This window comes from Agelaius phoeniceus, chromosome 6 (assembly GCF_051311805.1).
Source record: "Agelaius phoeniceus isolate bAgePho1 chromosome 6, bAgePho1.hap1, whole genome shotgun sequence".
Classification (NCBI taxonomy): Eukaryota; Metazoa; Chordata; class Aves; order Passeriformes; family Icteridae; genus Agelaius; species Agelaius phoeniceus.
Window position 1 is genome coordinate 57,798,791 of NC_135270.1, and position 18,376 is coordinate 57,817,166.

Below are 18,376 nucleotides of genomic sequence, written 5' to 3' on the forward strand. Positions count from 1 at the left end.
AAAGATGATCTTGGCCAAAAGTGAAGAGTCCTTACATGAGAACTGAAGGCAAAATGGAAATTAGAGTGAAGGAGGTTAAGTTAAGATCTAGTCCTTGCTGTCTGTGTAGCAGGATGTCCTGAAAAGAATTTGAAACCTCAGTGTGTTTTCCTTGTATGTGGAAGAGGATTTGGTCTCACACACTGAAGTGGAGGTGCTTTAAGCTCAGAATTTTGGCTTCCCTGATCTCCTTGGGAATAACTCATCTTCAAATCCTGCTTTCAGACCACATTGCTTCAGCTTGTCTCTGAGTGCTCACAAACAAGGAATTAACAATGACACTAAAAGCATTAGCATATTTATTATTATTACCTAAGGGGAAGCAAGTGGCCTCTGATCCATAATCTTAAATCACTTAAACATGAGAGCCCTCCTCTGACAGCTGGGATGAGATATTTAATACATGGACAATTATCTCCTGGTGTAACTGTGGCTCAAACAAGATGGGATGGTTTTTGTTTTTAATTTTTTTTTAATGTCTAGTGATGCAGATTTTGGGGTTACTCGTCTAATAATAAGCAGGGTTGAAAACATGACAAGACTGAAAAGCTTTTATATATTAAGCAATATCTCTCATCCATCAGAACCTGGGGTTATTTTGTGAGAGGTAAAAGAGGCAGTGCTTTCTGTGTATATGACCATTGTAAAGTAGATTAAAAAAACCTTTGCAGAAATAATTTGGTATATGAAACACACTAATCCAAATATCTTAGTTTTTATTAAAGTATCCAGGCAGCAAATGAGAAATTTATAGATACTAGCTCTTCTGTAAGAAATAGGTCATTATCCAGGAAAGCAGAACAACCATTAACGAACATGCAGATGTCTCAAGGTCTTATCTAATGATAACACTCTGAAATGTCTGTAAAATCCAAAGATTTTCTCATCTTGACCTTTGTGCTGTTGTATGGCTTACAATTTGCCCAGAAGGCAATTAAATAAATGTCTGTCATGTTTTAACAGTAGTTTCCTTCAGAAAAGCCATAGGTTGAACGAGAAAAAAGTAATCTTATTTAGTTTCAACCAGAACATCAATGGCAATTGGGATAAAGAAAGCCAATTCCACATTGCACTGGCTGAAATGGAAGTCACAGGAACATAACACAGTATTAGAATTATTCACTGCTAAGCTTTCATAATGGAGATGGGTTTATGTTAAATAGACACAGGTTGTAACTTCATTAAACATGAATCTACATGAGGACAATGCAACTTATTCATGTTTGTTGTTAAGAAGAGCTTCAAGAGCTGTAGAAAAAATTAGTGAAACCCTGAGACAAATTGAGGAATCAGGCTGCCATTCCTGCCATGTCCCATCACACTGAGGTGTCCATAAGTACTGGCTGGATTTCCTTGTGGATGACCAGGAGTAGAAGCCTACCAAGCTTCTTGGCCAAAGAAAACTTCCACATCATTACCTGTGACAGCTGCACACAGTTCCCTGCTGGGAAGGACAGGTAAAAATCATTTGGACAAGCATTTTTGTTTTGTTGTAGAGGCTGCAGACGTTGTTGGTCGTTCCTTGCAGATAAGGACGAGGTGAACAAGGAGCTGTGGCTTACCTCCCAGAGCTGAGCTAGGAACAGGTACAGTGGGAATCCACAGATCTCTGGAGAGTGAGAGGCAGGAGAGATGCTCAAGATCTCATGGTCCTTCCCACAGGTCCATGAGTGGGGCCTGTGCCCTGGTAGAGCTTTCTGTTTCCCCTTTAAGGATTGTTTGCCTCTTGGACGCACTCTGCAGAACCAGGAAAGAGTATTCACAGTCATCTCTGCCTCTTGCATGTGATATCTTGGGATTAATACAGAATAAATGGTGAATTTGTCATGCTTGAGGAGATGCCAGGGCTATGGAGTCACTCATGAGTTTAATTCCTGAGGGAGTAACTCCCTGAGTGGATGGACCAGGCAATTTCCTGGGCACTGCCACCAAAGGGATGGAGCAGACAAAGGGGCTCTCAGTTCCACACCACATCTCAGGGAAGGTCTATCCACATCTGTTTTCATCCTTCATTTCCCTGAGTGTCTTTACACAAAATGAAGCCACCTCCAGAAGCAGCACAAAATGAAATAATGCACTGAACAATTCCATTCTTCCAAGGGTGCACAGAAACTGTTGTGACTTGAGAAATTCTTTGGTGTATGACACATTCTTTCTGATATTTCTTTTTCTTGTTTTATCTAAAAAGCTGGGTTTTGAGAATAGATTTCCCAGTAATGTGCTATCCCTTGCCCCACTAGAAGGCTGTGCAATAAGTTTGCTTGCTGTAGTTATGAGAACAAAACTGAAAACTATAAAACCTTTAAATATGCAACCTTTAGGCAACCTGGGATCTACTACTTGAGATGATCCACGGATGTTATTAGTGTGCCACTTTTCAGTGCATTAGACAGACCAGTAGCCCCTGTGCAGGGGAACCACTTGATTCCTTAAAGGACATTTTGTTGCCTTTCATCTTGCCCTGATTCTCAAACCCTTAGACACATTCTATCTGTGTTGACAAAACTGAATTTAATGGACTCTACAGCCAACTTCTAGGGGTTTTTTAAATTTCTCTAACCAGTAACTTGGTTAAGAAAACAAGTTAATTTTGTTATGATACCACTAAATCTATCAATTTGAATCACTGCTTCAGCTCATATATTATTAATAAGAAAACAAGCCAAACTCAACTTAAATGTGATTTTCAGATCTCAATTTCAGAGCATTTAAATCCAAGTGACCTTGTATCTTTGTGCAATTGAAACAGAGCACAGCATTGCTGCTGACATTCAGTTCTTAGGGCCAAGATACTCAGTGATGTGCTAAAGACTACCCTAATGCATGCAGGGTTAATTACTGCTCAGCTCCATACATTATCCTTGAGATCCTTACAGAATTACCTGATTATTACAGAAAAATGCTGTGATTTGCCAATCAGATGTTTTCTTACCTTTGTCTCTTTGGCCTCCTTCCAGTGCTGAATGTTTTTGCCAGGCCTGAAATAGAATTCCATATTCATATGAGCCAAATCTTTCTAAAAAATCTGAGTAACTTGGTCAGCTGCCTAGAGAGTATTGTGGGTTTTTTGTAAAGAGCTGACCTTGATTCTGACTGCTGAATATGTCTGAAAACCCAGAGTGGCCTTTCTCCACAAAATAAAAAGACCTATCTGTGGCCTCAAATGGGTTTGAGGTTGGAGTTTATTTTCTTTATTTTCAAAGGTGGCATTTTTAGTATCTCTGATATTTGTTACAGTTATTCATTCAGGAAACAGTCCTAGTTATTACACCATAGAATGTCAAAGCTCTTGGCTTGGTTATCAGTCAATATATTCCCAACATACAACCCCTAAAATGTGGGAATCCTGTGTGCTGAAAGAGGATTGATAGCTAATGTTCATTATTCATTGGCCTCTGCCTTTTTTGTTGACAAGTCTTAACAGATTCTGTTCAGCCATCCTGTAGTGTTTTCCAGCTGGGGAAGATTTTTTAACAAATACTTAAACCTGTAAACCCATCCTAAAAGTTACTGTTTGGACGTGCTCTTAATCTGTGCAGTTTTTGTTTTGATTCATTTGCTTTTGTTTGAATTTTTTATAATCTCTGCTCCCTGTAGAGCTCTTTGAGCTGTTCAGGAAGCTTATCTTGAACTGCCTGCACATGCTGAGGAAATGGATGAGAGAGTTAAAAAATCAGATGGAACCTCCTGGGGAGTTTAATTCTACAGATCTCGAGCTGAAAAGACTGTGAGACCTTTTGTGCTAATTCCCTGTGAGTCTTTCAGAGCTGGTTCCTGCCTTTCCCAATTTATAGCAGCAACCACAAGCCATTCTCTCACTGTCAGCATTTTCCATATGAGATGGTCTAGAGATGATGGTGCTGTTGAGTCTTTGCTCTGGGAGTCGTCGTGCTGGGGTCTGTATGAGCTGGGGGCCAGGTGGGGATGGCAGAGCTCAGCAATTGTCTTATACTGACTTGGAGGAGATTGAGTTTCCTGTGCAAAGAGGGAAAGTGATAAATATTATTCTGTGCTTTCCTTTCTCCTCCCTCAGCTTTGGAGTGGGTCAGGTCTTTGTGGATACCCGTGTGCTGTTTAGGGAGCCTTGCTTCTTCTTTCCTGGTGAAATCAGAGAAGGTACAGCCAGCAAAGATTCTCCTCTGGGTAGAATTCAGCTTTCTCCTCTGATTTTGCACTGATATGTAGCAGGTTCTGTTTTTTCATGCTGCCTGGACACATAGGGGGGAGCTGGCTGCAAAGTCTGTGGCTGCAGATTTATTACAGAGCAAATTCTGTAGCAGCACAAGCACCTGTCCCCTCCAAGAGCTCCAAACCCCTCAGTTAGCACCTGAATACCCTGCCTGCTTACAAACTGCATGTTTCACTGCAAAAGGCCATGGGATCTCCAAGGAAATCTCCTCTTAAGAAATTTATCTTGGTGGGTTTTTGTTGTGCTGTTGGAAGAACACACAGGGCAGAACCAATGTCCCAGCTGAGTTTTGGTTCTGTTACCAGGATGTGTTGGAGGTATTTCCCTCACAGTGAAAAGACTGACTGAGCATTTCAGGATATCCTCTCCCTTAACCTATTTTTTTTTCATTTGTACCCATATATGTGCATTTGTACACAATATGGACTCAGGGACAGCCATGGTGCTACTAGTTTGTATTGGCTGCATGCTGCCTTAAAAATGCTGAGATCTCAGTGAGAACAATTCACAATAAGAATGCCCAAAGTCTTGTATTCTCAGTAACGGGTCATTTTCATGAATACTCACCTGAATTTGAAGTGCTCATTTGAAGAGTGTGCAGTAAACACATAGCTGAATGTTGCAATTGTCTATCTTTGCTCTTTTTTCCCTACGTGTATCTACATTTATCTATGGCAGTCAAAAATGCCTTGCCAAATCTTCTAGTATTAAATATTTGTTTTACTTGTCATCTGTTTCATTCTCTGTTCTCAATGCCTATGTAGCAGGCAAGAAAAATCAAATTAAGCATATTTGTTCCTGGCTAACTCTTAGATCATTACTCATTCACTGCTGATGTTGATAACTGCTGATATCTCCATATATCTCTGTACAGTGATTTGTCCTTAGGAGAATCACTTTATCATGACATCAGAAAATTCCTGAATTATGCTTTCTAAGACTGGCTTTTCTATGTGCAATGGATTTTTTCTCTCTCTCTTCATATTACAGCATGTAATGATAGATATGCTGCTCGTGTCTATTAAAAGAATAATTCTTTGAGTGTTCATTTTTAATACTCTATATCTAAGTCTGCATTTGTGAGGAAATTGTATGCTGCTTTGCATCCAAGTGGCTTTTATTTTTGAGGAACACAATTATTTTACAGTCCAAACAAGCAAAGGGTCTTGGAATATCTCAGAATCTTACAGGAACAACCTCTGCATCAGTTTAACCAATTTTTTCTGCAGTTTGGAAGCTCAAAAGCTCAAGTTTGGTAATCAGTCATGTATGAACACAGACATTTTTCTTAAGAGCAATGTTTGAGAATTCCTAGCTCGTGGCCTTGTTAAGTCAAAAGCACTTAAATTTCTGAAAGTATTAAAGGGACATAAAAAACTTATAACCATGATTCAGGCCCAAGAGTAGATAAAAATGTTCAAAATCATCAATCATGGTAGAAAAGAAAGCAGAATTTTTCATTAAGTTACTATTGAGATGAAGAAAGATGGCATGTTTCTGTTTTATTGTAATAAAGACAAACTTTCTGTTTGATCCTCAAGTAAGGCTGAGGTGAAACAATCACTCTCAAAAGTAATTTTTTTTTTTTTTACTGAGAAACTAAGGTGTGCCCATATTTCTACTGGTAAATGGAATGACTCAGGTAAATAGACTTTTGTAGAATTGGCATTTGCCCCTGTTAAATTATGGAAATGTGATACAGAACATGGTCTACAGTGACTCAGATAAGATACTATTACTAATGCAAATGATGGCTTATAGAGAATATGCCTCGTCAAATGTGTTTATTACTATTTTTCATGATAAAACATACTTATGCAGGGGATTTTAGTGTGTTCTGTACAGCATTTTGTTACAGAAAAATACCATTAACTCAAATTGACCTACTCTGTGTTAACTAAAATAAAAACTAATGATCTGGTAGCTCTGGGAAGTTGGTTGTAAGTGAGAAAACCTCATGCAGGGGGAAATTTCCAAAGAGAGCCTGTGCTTCACAGTGTTAGGCAGAAAAAGCATCTTCTATCTCTCTTGTTTTTTCAAAATTGAGAGGTGACCTGGTCATATTCTATGAACACCTGCATTTGGAAGAGATTTATGAGTATTGCAGTTCTTTTATCTCAACAAGATCATAGATTCTCTGTTGGCTGAAAATGGAAAAAAAAATTAGTTCAGAAACAACACATGTTTTGAAAGAGAGAGTAGCTGTCTATTGGAACAAATACCCTGTATCATTTGCAAACTTCCAGGCTATAATTTTACCAGGTATTCTGGGATTGATGGGAATATTTGGAGTGGAAGAGGTTAGTGCAGATGGATACAGCAGCCCCTTCTCACCACACACTGTCATAGTACAGAGAATGGGAGAATAACTTCTGTTTCACCTTTCTGCATTCATTATGTCTTTGATCCCAAAGGCACTTTGATCTATCTGGATAAGAAAAGGACTAATTATTATTATTAAAATAGAAGTTATTTTTTCTTTTCACATTCCGTGCTTTAGGAGATTTAGTAATGCTTTGCAGTAATTTGTTTTATACCTCTCCTGCATTAAACAGAAATTAAAATCGTGGTTTGAGTTCATTAACATGACCATTTACCTCAAAGCTTAGTCAGGGTTACCAGAGTCTCCCTCTGCTATTATTCCATGATAGTCAACTCATTAACTCAGTGTCTCTGTCTCCTGCATTGTCTGCAGAGCAAGCTGCCAGATTAATTCCATATGATGGGAAATTAATCAGTACTATTGATCTGCAGTCTTCTTGATATGAGACTTCCTGGGTGCTCTTAGTCTCATGCTCTTTTCTATCATTTATTCTAGAAAAACATTAAGAGGCTTTATCTGTTTCTAAGTGCAATTAGCTACTGTGGATTTTGGGGCTGTGAGAATGTTAGTGTGTTTAGGAGGGTGTGCAGATATTAAACACACAGTTTAAAAACACAACAAAACCCACAGGTTTTCACTTTCTTTCTTCAGGTGTATTTGTGTTACTGTTTCAATAGGGAAAGCTATTTAAGGTAAGAAACTAGTTGAAGGTCTTATTTAATTGATCTACAATGAAGATGTCTTCATAACGGGCAGTTCTTGACTCACCTTTACTTTACATTTCATGAGGTTTACAATATACTTCCTTTTTCCTCCAATCTCTTTGGATTTTCTGGTCTAGTAGGCCCTCCTGAGCAGGTAATTCCTTGTATATCTCACTGAAACTGAGCCCTGGGTGTGTTTGGACATGTGTTGGTAAGTGGTCACTACATCAAGACTTCAGAAAGCTGGGTTTTCTGAGTGTGAACAAAATGTGGTGGTTTTCTAGTGTGGATGGTCTGTCTTAGCATGTCCTCGAGCTCCTTCAGCTCTGTGAGTCTGTTCTGTGCTCCTGCAGGGATTGAGCATAGCAGCAGGCAGCCAGTCTGGGCACCAGGTGTGGAGGGACACCCACAGACAGGACAGAGCATTTCCACCTCTGGAAATGAGTGTGAGATTCTGGAAATGAGTGTGAGGCAGTGAGGAGTGAGCAGAGTGTAACAGAACAGTCCTGTCTTCCACATCACCCTTTCAGACAAAGTGAAAGCAGTAGATGGTGGGAAAAGACTACCCCAAAGCAGGATAAAACTCCCACCACAAGCTTTATCAAATGACAGGATGGATGGATGGATGGATGGATGGATGGATGGATGGATGCATGCATGCATGGATGGATGGATGGATGGATGGAGATGGATGGATGGATGGATGGATGGATGGATGGATGGATGGATGGATGGATGGATGGAGATGGATGGATGGATGGATGGATGGATGGATGGATGGATGGATGGAGATGGATGGATGCATGGATGGATACATTGATGGATGGATGGATGCATGGATGGATACATTGATGGATGGATGGATGCATGGATGGATGGATGGTTGGATGGGTGGATTTCAAGATCCCCCTCAGGCACATCTTCAGACCCACCCATCCGGTTTATATCAAGCAGTGGTGGCCTTGGTGTCCCATGCCCAGCTGATTATTTTTCCATCTTTTCTTTCACCCAGGTCCTGTCGATCTGCCCCAAGGACATGAGAGCAGACATCTGCGTGCACCTGAACAGGAAGGTTTTCAATGAGCACCCTGCCTTCCGGCTGGCCAGCGACGGCTGCCTGCGAGCCCTGGCTGTGGAGTTCCAGACCATCCATTGTGCCCCGGGGGACCTCATCTACCACGCTGGGGAAAGCGTCGATGCTCTCTGCTTTGTGGTCTCAGGATCCTTGGAAGTCATCCAGGACGACGAGGTGGTGGCTATTTTAGGTACTGTGATCTCTGCTGTGGTCTGTGTGTGTTTTCCTTTTGCTGAGGTTTGAATATTAACGAGTCTTGCCTAACATCAGCTGGGACTATGGGAAGGTAGCAGCTGTCATAAGATGGAGATGCTGTGCCTCCAGAGATCCTTCTCTAGAAGCAAATCCTTCATGTTTTGTGCCATTGGGAGTGCTCTTTTTGCCCAGTGGTCACAGCTACAGTGTCTCTGAGCAGAAGAGAATGGCATCTGTGTGCTTGACATGTTTTAAACAGAGGAAATGCACATTGTTTTATCTTACTCCCTCAGGAGGATTTCCACATTAACCTTCACACTGAATTTTAATTTTCCTGTGTTCTAGCCCAGAATAACACCTGCAAACAGTCTCTGCAAGGAGGTGAAATTTTTGCTTGTAGTGAACTGGCTTTACAGAAAATAAAGAGTCCGATCTGACTTTGCAAAGGGATGGGGTTACACCATGTATCAAACCACAGTCATGAGAAATCTGAGTAATGGGGGAATTCAGGTAAATCACCCTGCCACTCCACTGTGCTGTCTGGTTTTGGGAAAGAGCTCAGTGCAGACCCTCATTAGCTTGTATGGGACTGGGAAAGGTGTGGCATGTGGTGGGACTGAGTGGTCAGCACCATTGTGGAGGCAGGAATCCTCCTCAGAGGCAGAACTATGTGGCAGAAAAACTGGTGGCTCTGCAGAAAAACCTACCCAGAGTCTGTCTTGCCTGTTTCAAATAGACCCATTTATTGCAGAACTTATATCCTGTTGAATATTTGCCTTCTCTTAAGGTGGAGCTGAGGGCAAATCCAGTGGGTTCCTGGTCCTAGGGCAGCTGTCAGACCCCACTGAAGCTCTGTGCTGCTTCTTCCCTCTAAGGGTGGCTCCAGAGGGCTCCTGATGCGAGTCCCTAAAAATGTGTGTGTGCCTGGGGCTGGGGTGGGACTGGGCAGAGTGTGGATGGGGCTGCATGGGAACAGCTCCCCCAGAGCATCACTTGCATTCTCCCAGCTGGAGTAGGAGCTCAGGAAAACTCACATCCATGCTCTTTGGAAATAACTGCTGCACCTTTCTGTATTCTAGTGTACACTAAGTTTTTAAAAAGAGAGGTTTAGTGTAAGATTGAATCTGTTTCCATATTCAGACATGAAGTCATTATGATGAAAGCTCCTAAATCAACAATTTCCATAGGAAATTATTCTTTGTATTCCAGCTCACTGGACCATTTCATTTTTATAATTAATCTCAGTGATGATATCTTATATTTGCTTAGTTATTTAAAAAACAAAAGGCTTAAGAAGTAGCAGTATTTAAACAAATAAATGTTTTTTACAATGAAAACAATAAGTATGTAATTTAGTGAACTAAGAGCTATCACTCTTGGATTACATGCAAAACTTGATTGCAGTTATTAATGAATACTGTGTGTTTGGAATTTGGAATATCAAAACAGTAAGAACTTTTTGTTTCTACCTTTTAGATGTATTAAATCTAGTATCTATGTTAATCCCCGTTTGACCAGAGAGAATTTTAACCATATCTGGTTAAATGAATTACCTTTAATTGCCAGAAGTGCCTTCAATTCTTCCATGACTCAGAGCTGTGTTCATCATGTACTACAGGGATTGGCAGAACATGTAAATGTAACTTAAAGCAAGATAAACTGCTTCCTCTAGTCCTAGAACACACTGAAGAGTTTTTTCATGCTCTGACAGATTATTTAGCAGCATAGTGAACTGAGTAATTATGGGATATTTTGTCCTAAAAATTCACTTGTGGAAGAAAATCTCTCCCAGATGTAGCTGCAAAGGCATTTCTAGTGGCGGCTGTGGCACCTGAAACAGCAACTGCAGATCAGACACTGAAAAACATAATTTTTATTGATCTGTTCTGCCTTGAGAAGTTCAAGCACAAGGAACATGAATCTGCCTAAGGGGGAGACCAGGTTTAAAAAACTGACTAATGGGAAAACGTCACCACCTGCTTTGAACACTCCAAGCATCTGCTGCCACACTGGTTTTCCCAGGGAAAGTCAACTTGCAGGACTGTGCTGCCAGTCTGTCCATCTTCTCCACCTCCCACTAGTGACCTAGAGTAGAGGAAATGCAATAAGTATCCTTTGGAAACTTGTCCTCATTAATTTCCTCGATGAGAACAGGAATGAACAGGACATTCTGTCTGCAGCCTCTGCTCCTCGCAGAGGAAATAATAGTGCAATGTGGTTGAGTACAGTAGTGTGTGATTTGCCTTACTTAAGGAAAGAGAGAGGGAGAAGGGGTGTTTTGTCTTTTTTCAACCATGCTCACCCACAGATGGATAGTCTGGTGTATTTTTACATGTGGAATATCCAAGAGAAGTGAGTCAGGTGGGGACATTAAAACAGGTTAAGAACCATCATGTCCTATCTCTGACATTCGTGCTTCCGTCTGAAGTGCAGGGCTTCATCCTCCCTCAGGTCCTGGCATGAATCACTCCCTGGATTTTGCTGCCTTTTCCCTTTGTCCATCTTCCCTTATCATGTTCCTTTGCCTGCAGCCAGGGTGAGTTGGCACATCCAGCCTCCCTGCCTGCAGAAATGGTGTCCTCAGGAGACTTGGCATCCTGTCCAGGTCCTTTCCTTTTTTTTCCACCTTCATGGAACAACCATTCTTTCTTTCAGCAGCTTTCTTCCTGCCTCAGCAGTGCCAGCTTTGGTGTTCCCTGTGCTTGAAATCAGGTGGAGCCTGGTGATTGACAGGGCAACTTGTAGCACTGTGAAATTTGGTTCCCCCCAGTTTGATTTTGTTCTCATTTGTGGATAATTAAACACCCAGCCGCTGCAGTAATCAGCATTACAGAAAACACTGACAGTAAGAGAATGAGTCCAATTGTAGATCTGCAGATTTTAGGACTCATTAAAGGAGATATCCAGGTGCCCCATTATGTTCTCCTCATTAGTTACCTTCCCTTCTCGAGGGCAGTGTCCCACCTTTTGCAGGTCCTGGCTGTAGCAGGGAGCTCTCCACGTGCAGAGCTGGGGTGCTGCTGCTACACTGGGGAAAAGGAGACACGGACATTTTAACATAACTCATCTGCAGCTGCCAGGAGAATGGAGAAGGGCAAACAGTCTTGTCTCTAATTATCCAAACTTTCCCAGCAAGGGAGGTGACCCTGAGAAGGCACGTCAGTAATTTTCCACCGTCTCAAGCAGGAGTAAACAATTTAACTGGCATTGCTCTGCATGGGGAGGTGTTACCAGCAAAGCATCTCAGGGAGGACCAGGGGTTTGGAGTCCCCAGGCTAATGAAAAGAGGCATCAGCTACCAGAGGGCACCTCATAATTCACCCTGCTGCAATTAACCTGAATTTGCTCCTGATGAGGAGTTACACATCGGTGGCAATGCCAACCCAGTGGCTCTGAAAGTTGCTTTCCAGCTCCTGTTATTTGCACAGCTGGCTGTTTAAGTTGTGCAGTAACTTAAACTGGGCATATTGATTAACAAGGTTTAAAGAAGTTGTTTTTTCAGCAGAAAAATAATGGTCTACTGCGTTCAGATGTTGATTGTAGGAATTGATCAAAAATATTGTTCAAGCTGCATAGCGATAAAAATATATTGAGCAGTGAAATCCGGGTGGGGGTTGCTGCTGAGTGAACTCAGTATGATAGTCAAGTCAAAATGAATATAAATGTAAATGTTTCAGCCACACTTCGGGTCCTGATCCTATTCAGTTATTTGCCTTTATGTATTGCATGTTAATTTGCAGCATGTTCTGCATAAAATTCCAGAGTAACCCATTGTTAATTGTTAGAGAAACCAGACCTTATTAAAGGTCTGCTTCATTAATTATTTCCTAATTTTTTATCTGGGAAGGGGATATGATGCAGTAGCAGAGGAGTAAAGGAAGATTCTTGAGTTTGGTATGGCGGGTGAAAATCAGGATGAGTCTTTTTCTGCTCTTAATGCTACTTGTGTTAGGAGATCAAAAGATCGATAAAAGATCTCCCACCAAATGACACAGAGAAAAGTTCTTTAGAGGAAGAGCAAGTAGCAGCTCCCATTTGGGTGAGCAGGAATCCCAGGAGCTCCATAGCTCTTATCCATGGCATTAGCAAGATGATATTTGGTATCCATGCTTCAGTACTCTGAATTTCCATGCCTGGGCAGCCGGGCATGTGCTTTGTGCAGGACAAGACTGACTGTGCATGTGGTGCACTTTGTGGCATGAAAACCTGCTAGTCCAGTTCCATCTCACAGTATTAGTGGCTAATTGCCTGATTTTAATTTGTTTAGTTGCAGCTTGGGTTTCTTCTCAAGTGGAATGAGGGTGGCGGAGTTGGCCCCTGTGTCAAATCAGCTCTTGTTAATTTATACTGAACTTTTGTGTTGTTTTCCATGTGAAGTCGACCAAGGCAGACTAATTGTGAACATTTCCCCAGGTTAGTAGCATGCACCTGGTAGCAATTTACAGAACAGGCTGTGTCCTATTTCATCTATAGGAAAAGTCCCCTGTGTTCCAATGAGTTAAAGCTCTAAATTAACTAAGAGGAAAATGGTTCATAGAGGAAAGGGTTGGGGTTTTTTTTCAGCTAGCAGAACTGAAATAATTAATGTGATTTAGGCTGGGTTTTAAGTGCTGAATCTGAAAGTATTTTGCAAAATATGAAGGGTTACTGGTCTGAAAATGAGTGTGATTTGCTGGTCTGCACTGTGCAGTTCTCCTTAAGTGCCTTGGAAACAGTCAGATCTTCCAGGTCTGGGTTGACATCTGCAGTACTGTTGTAAGATTTGGTCCTACTGATGCTTGTTCAAAAGTGTCATTAGTTCTTGCTGACAAACCTGAATTTTTCATATTGTTTTGTAAATTTAATATATTTTTGTGTCTCTGCATGATGGCTAATTATGATAAGAAACATCAGTCTTAATCTAGTGCCAGCTAGTGTGTTACAGATTTGATCCACAGCCTCCAGAGTCAGAAAGATTCCTTTCTCTGAATTGATATGTTTTTGGATTAGACCTGCATGCTTCACTGCCAAAACTTGAAAGTCTTGCCAGCACAAGAATAGGAAAATTATTTAAAAATCGTGTGGTACACTTCTTTTAAATCAGACTAACAGTTTGAGGCAATCTGATTTGCCCTATGAGTTTTCAAGGTGGTAGGAATGGTCATGCTTTCAGGTTTATTTCCTCAGTCAGGAAAGATAGAAACCTATTTCTATATAAAATCAAAATGGAAATAACCTGTCTCTAGGAGCTGGGGCTTTTAGAAGGATGTGAGGCAGTGATGATACTTGCACAAAATCTTTCTGGTCTTTGGGCCCTGCTTGCAGCAGTCCTGAATGCTGGAAGAAAGGTAATTCCTTTGTGTTTCCAGGTGCATATGGGGAAGGTTGCACTGTGTTAAATAATGCAAAGTACCTTTGCCAGCATGGACCAGGGCTTTGGCACAGTTTCTTGTCATTGCTGCTTTAGTGACTGTTTGAAAATGCCTCAGAGGCTGGGAATGCTGTTTTCTCCTGTCATTCTGCCCTTTCACGTGCAGCCCCACAGAAGTTTATGTGGGTTTATGGGTTTATGTGCAGCTCAGTGATCAGCTCTGGTCTGATTTTCAAGGAAGTTCTGGCCCTTCTGGATGCCCCAGAAGAAGTTGAGGCAGAAACATTCACAGGGGCAAGAAGACCTCTCTCACAATTTGGTATCATCTCTGTGCATCTTGGGCTGTGCTGGCAGTGATGTTCCAGATGGGAAGTGCACCTGATGGATTTGCACCACTGCATCACCTTCTCCAGACACCCTCTTTAAGGAGAAACCATCATTTCAGCTAAGCCAAATATATTGGGGTGACTTTATGGTTTGGTGTCCCCTATTTTTCCCAGATTTGTTTCCTCCCAAATTTGTCTCCAACCAGGACACCCAGAAATCCAGCCAGCCCAGCAGCCTGTCTCCAAAAGTGGTCAATAGCAGAAGTGCAGGAGAAAGTAGGAAGGTAAAATAAGGAAACTGTGATGCTTCCCCAGAATGTTTCCAACCCTCCACTGGACAGTATTTCACTCAGAGGGAAATCTTTTGTGTTTAGTAGCCACAGGTGGGTTTTATTCCATGAATATATCGCATCATTTTGTAAACCTGTGCTACCAGTCCCAGTGTGCCATGGTAAGGAGATGCAGAACTGCTCACTGACCCATCTCAGAGCTGCTCTGGGTGACAGGAGCTGATTCACTCCCTGCTCATTGGGTTTCTACATCAGTTTGGGACATGTCTGTCCTGCAGCAGGAGGTTTCACTGCAGATACACAGAAATATGAATTTGTATGAATATAGACACCAATATATGTAATTATGACCTCCACTTGTGTGCATGCTGCCATCACTTCATGGTATTTGGCCCTTGAGCTGATTGAATGAACATTTTCTCTCTGTGGTACAGTTTTACTGATCTGCAAACAACATCAGCCTTTGCTTTTCATGAGCAGTGTAAGATTTGAGTGCATCCTGATGGAAAGCCAACACCATTCATCATGTCTGGCTCGTGCTAGCGTGACTGATGAGGCTTTGGAGATATTTTCAAATGGTTAAAGGGTAGCTGGTTTATTAGCTAAGACTGCACAAAAAAAAAACCCACCCACCTCCTTAAGAAGACTTGGTCCTCTTTTTATGTGTTTTACCCAGTGCTATTTCCCACCAAGAATTTATTCTTTAACTGCCTGCCTAAACTTTCTTCCAAAGAATCCATCAAGCTCTTATTTCTGCTAGGATATTTATTAGCTCAGTTTCTGTCCCCATCTGAAGGAGGATAAATTTTGTCTCTGCATAAATACACATGTGGATTCTGAGATGTTGTTTAAACAGAGTGTTTCTGAGTGTTTCATTCCATCTGCAAGCTCTGGAGGGTTCCATAAAGCCTTTAAGAATTTTTCTACCTGAAAGGTCCAGGCATGAACTCCTGACAGGCAAATTGGCAGGTCAGTCATGGTGTAAGGCTGCAGAGAACATCTGTTCCCCCCAAATGTATTTGGCAAGGTTATCAGAATAGAGAAGATAGAACAGTGCATAGAAATATCCTGACAGCTGCATACCACCTGATTGTCCCTGAATATATTTATGTGAATATGCATGAATATATATGTATATTTTATGTACAGGCACACATACATAGTATTAAGAATTATAGCAATGTTGGTATTTCAGCAAAAATTATGCCTGCCACCTTCACATGTCCTCTTGTTGCAAAAATCTGAATTTTAATGATCTTAGTGGTCTTTTCCAACCCAATGATTCCATAATTCTGTAGATGTGGCATTTAGGGGCATGTTTTAGTGTGGATTTGGCATTGCTGGGTTAAGGGTTTGACTTGATGGTCTTACAGGTCTTTTCCAACCCAAAGGATTTTATGTTTCTATGATGTGTAAAATGCATGCAAGCAGGTCCCTTGCACTCTGATTTACAGCATTCCTTCTTCCAGCGATGCTTTGGGCATTGTGAGCAGGGGCAGGAGGGTTTCCCAGAGGGAAAGGGGTTTGGGAAGGGTTTGCCTCCATTCAGAAGGTACTCAGGACAGGGCAGATTTGGGAGGGCATGTACTGATGTCTCAATAAATCTCCAGAGAATCTTTGGATATTGTGCAGGCTGCATAAATATCCACCTCTGCATTCCCAGCTCAGCCCCAGCAGCACTTCTCCTGGAGCTCTGAACATCCCCTGCAAGTGAAAAATTCTTGTCTGTGTCTCTGGGTAGCTGTGTCAGACCTAGACAGTTAAATTTTCCGTTTTGCCACCCTGAAAATTTTGTTTTTATTTAGTTGAAATGTGTAAAATTACCCTCAGAATCATGGAATGGGTTGAGACACCTTCCACTAGACCAAGTTGCTCAAAGCTCCATCCAGCCTGGCCCCGAGCATTTCAGGGATGGGGCACCCACAGCTTTTCTGAACATCCTGTTCAATGCCTCACCACCCACTGAGTAAAGAATCCTTTCCTAACTTCTGATCTTGTCCTGAGTGAGAAATTACCTCTCTGCACAGTGAACTCCAGTTAATAGGGATAAAGTATAGTGCATTAATCTTTGTATTTATGAAAAAAGAGGCATTGTTTTGGAGAATCTGGTATGTTTTGTTTTCATTCTGTACATTCCTTAGCACATTTATAACCAGCAGACAAGCTCAGAAGTGTGTGTGGGAAATGTGAAATTCAAGATCCCTTAAAGGCTTCCAAGATTTTGTGCTTTCTGAGGAGTATAAACCACGATGTAAGAGGAGTTTAGAGTTTCACCCTTCAAATCCAGTGACTGGTGGCTCATGGAAGAGCGAATAAATTCAGTTCATTGTGTCCCAACCTTTAAGTCCCAACCAGTGCAGTCCCACATCCCTGCCACACTGAAGGACACCAAGATCTTCTCAAGCTTATGAATATTATTTCATTTATCCATGGTCTATATACAGATTCTGTAACACACTGTTGTCCTGAGTTTTGGGGTGAGCATCCACTGCTTTCAACCTCTTGGTTAAATTAACTACATATTAGCCTAAATTTGAAAAGAGAACAAGTGGTTTGCTCACATTTCAGTGGTAAAATCAAAGTCTTTTAACTGCACTCTGCATTGAAAGCAGGACTCAGCTCTGTCCTGTGTCCACCTCAGAGAGCAAATCCATTAAGCAATTTTCTGCATTTCAGAGATGGACTGTTTTCTATAAATTATGTAACTCTGTTGAGCATGTCTGTAAACTGGGTTTTGAACTCTAAGTAGAGACAAGGACAATTAACTGCAAAAGGTAATTTCAAAACAGTACATTGGATAAATTATAATGTTACTATAAAATGCTCTGTATTAAGGAAAACATTTTAAAGCACCTTGTTTTATAAATTATACCAGCTGTGTTATGTATTGTAGTTAAATTTAATTACATAAAAATATGTAGAATCAAAAGCAGCTCAATGAGATACAGTTATAACCTTTCTAAGGGATGATTCTGTTATAGAGACATTTTTTGGAAAATAAAAGCAGAGAAGGGAAGATAAGGACTTGCACATTTTATTCCACTCTGCCTGAGAAATGTTAGATATGTTTTACTGGATACAATACCGAAAGCAGAATTGGAAATAGAGAAATAGAGCCTCTGACCCCTAAAATTAATAAGGTTGGATAGATTACCCCTCTGGTCTGTGTTTCCACAATAGAGGGGAGCAAAATGTTAAAAGTTCTTAAAAGAGGAAATACTAAAATCCATTACCTTTTTTATGCCAAAACTGGAACATCTCTAACCTTCACCAAGGGGCTGCTCGAGGTGCCTGAAATCAATAGCCACTGGGTGACTGATCTGAGTTCCCTTTTAATAACTGCTAAAATATAGAGCTGGGATATCTCTGGGATCTGAAACAAAAAAACACCCTTTGTACCATGGTTTCTGCTTCAGGATTTGAGGTGTCAGCCACAAACCACACACCAGGGTCCTGGCCAAAGCCAGGCAGCAAGAGGCAGCTTTGGAATGTTTCAGTGTGTTTTCTGTTGCCTCTTCTCAGAACAACCAGAAGGTCCAAACCTGAAAGCTTATCTCCAACCTGCACCCATGCTGGGCTTCTGGTTGGGTCGGAAGTGGGATTTTGAATCTGGTGTCCTCATCCTCTTCTCCTGCCTGAGTGTCTAGCACAGGTGTGGGGGGTGTGGATTCCTTGCAGAGGAAAGAAAACTGGGCTAAGTCAGAGAATTCCCAGTCCCTGGAGCTCTTCTGTCCATGGCACTGGACTACAGCTAGTCCCAAATCCTCCTCAATCAGCTGTTCTGCTACACTGCAAAACTAGCCTTAGGTGTAATTTTCCCCCCTGGTTAAGGGGGAGTATACATGTAAGTGTCTCAGGTGTCAAACCCTCTCTTACTCAGCAAAC

General features: G+C 41.4%; 1 protein-coding gene across 1 annotated transcript in view; it reads left to right on the forward strand.

The window, feature by feature from the left end:
- The window catches only part of KCNH5 (potassium voltage-gated channel subfamily H member 5), a 162,638-nt gene that overhangs the window by 103,950 nt on the left and 40,312 nt on the right, over positions 1–18,376 (forward strand). Inside the window, exon 9 of the mRNA XM_054635039.2 lies at positions 8,268–8,520. Within this exon, the coding sequence (XP_054491014.1) occupies positions 8,268–8,520 (253 nt within the window). The remainder of the gene's footprint in view (positions 1–8,267; positions 8,521–18,376) is intronic.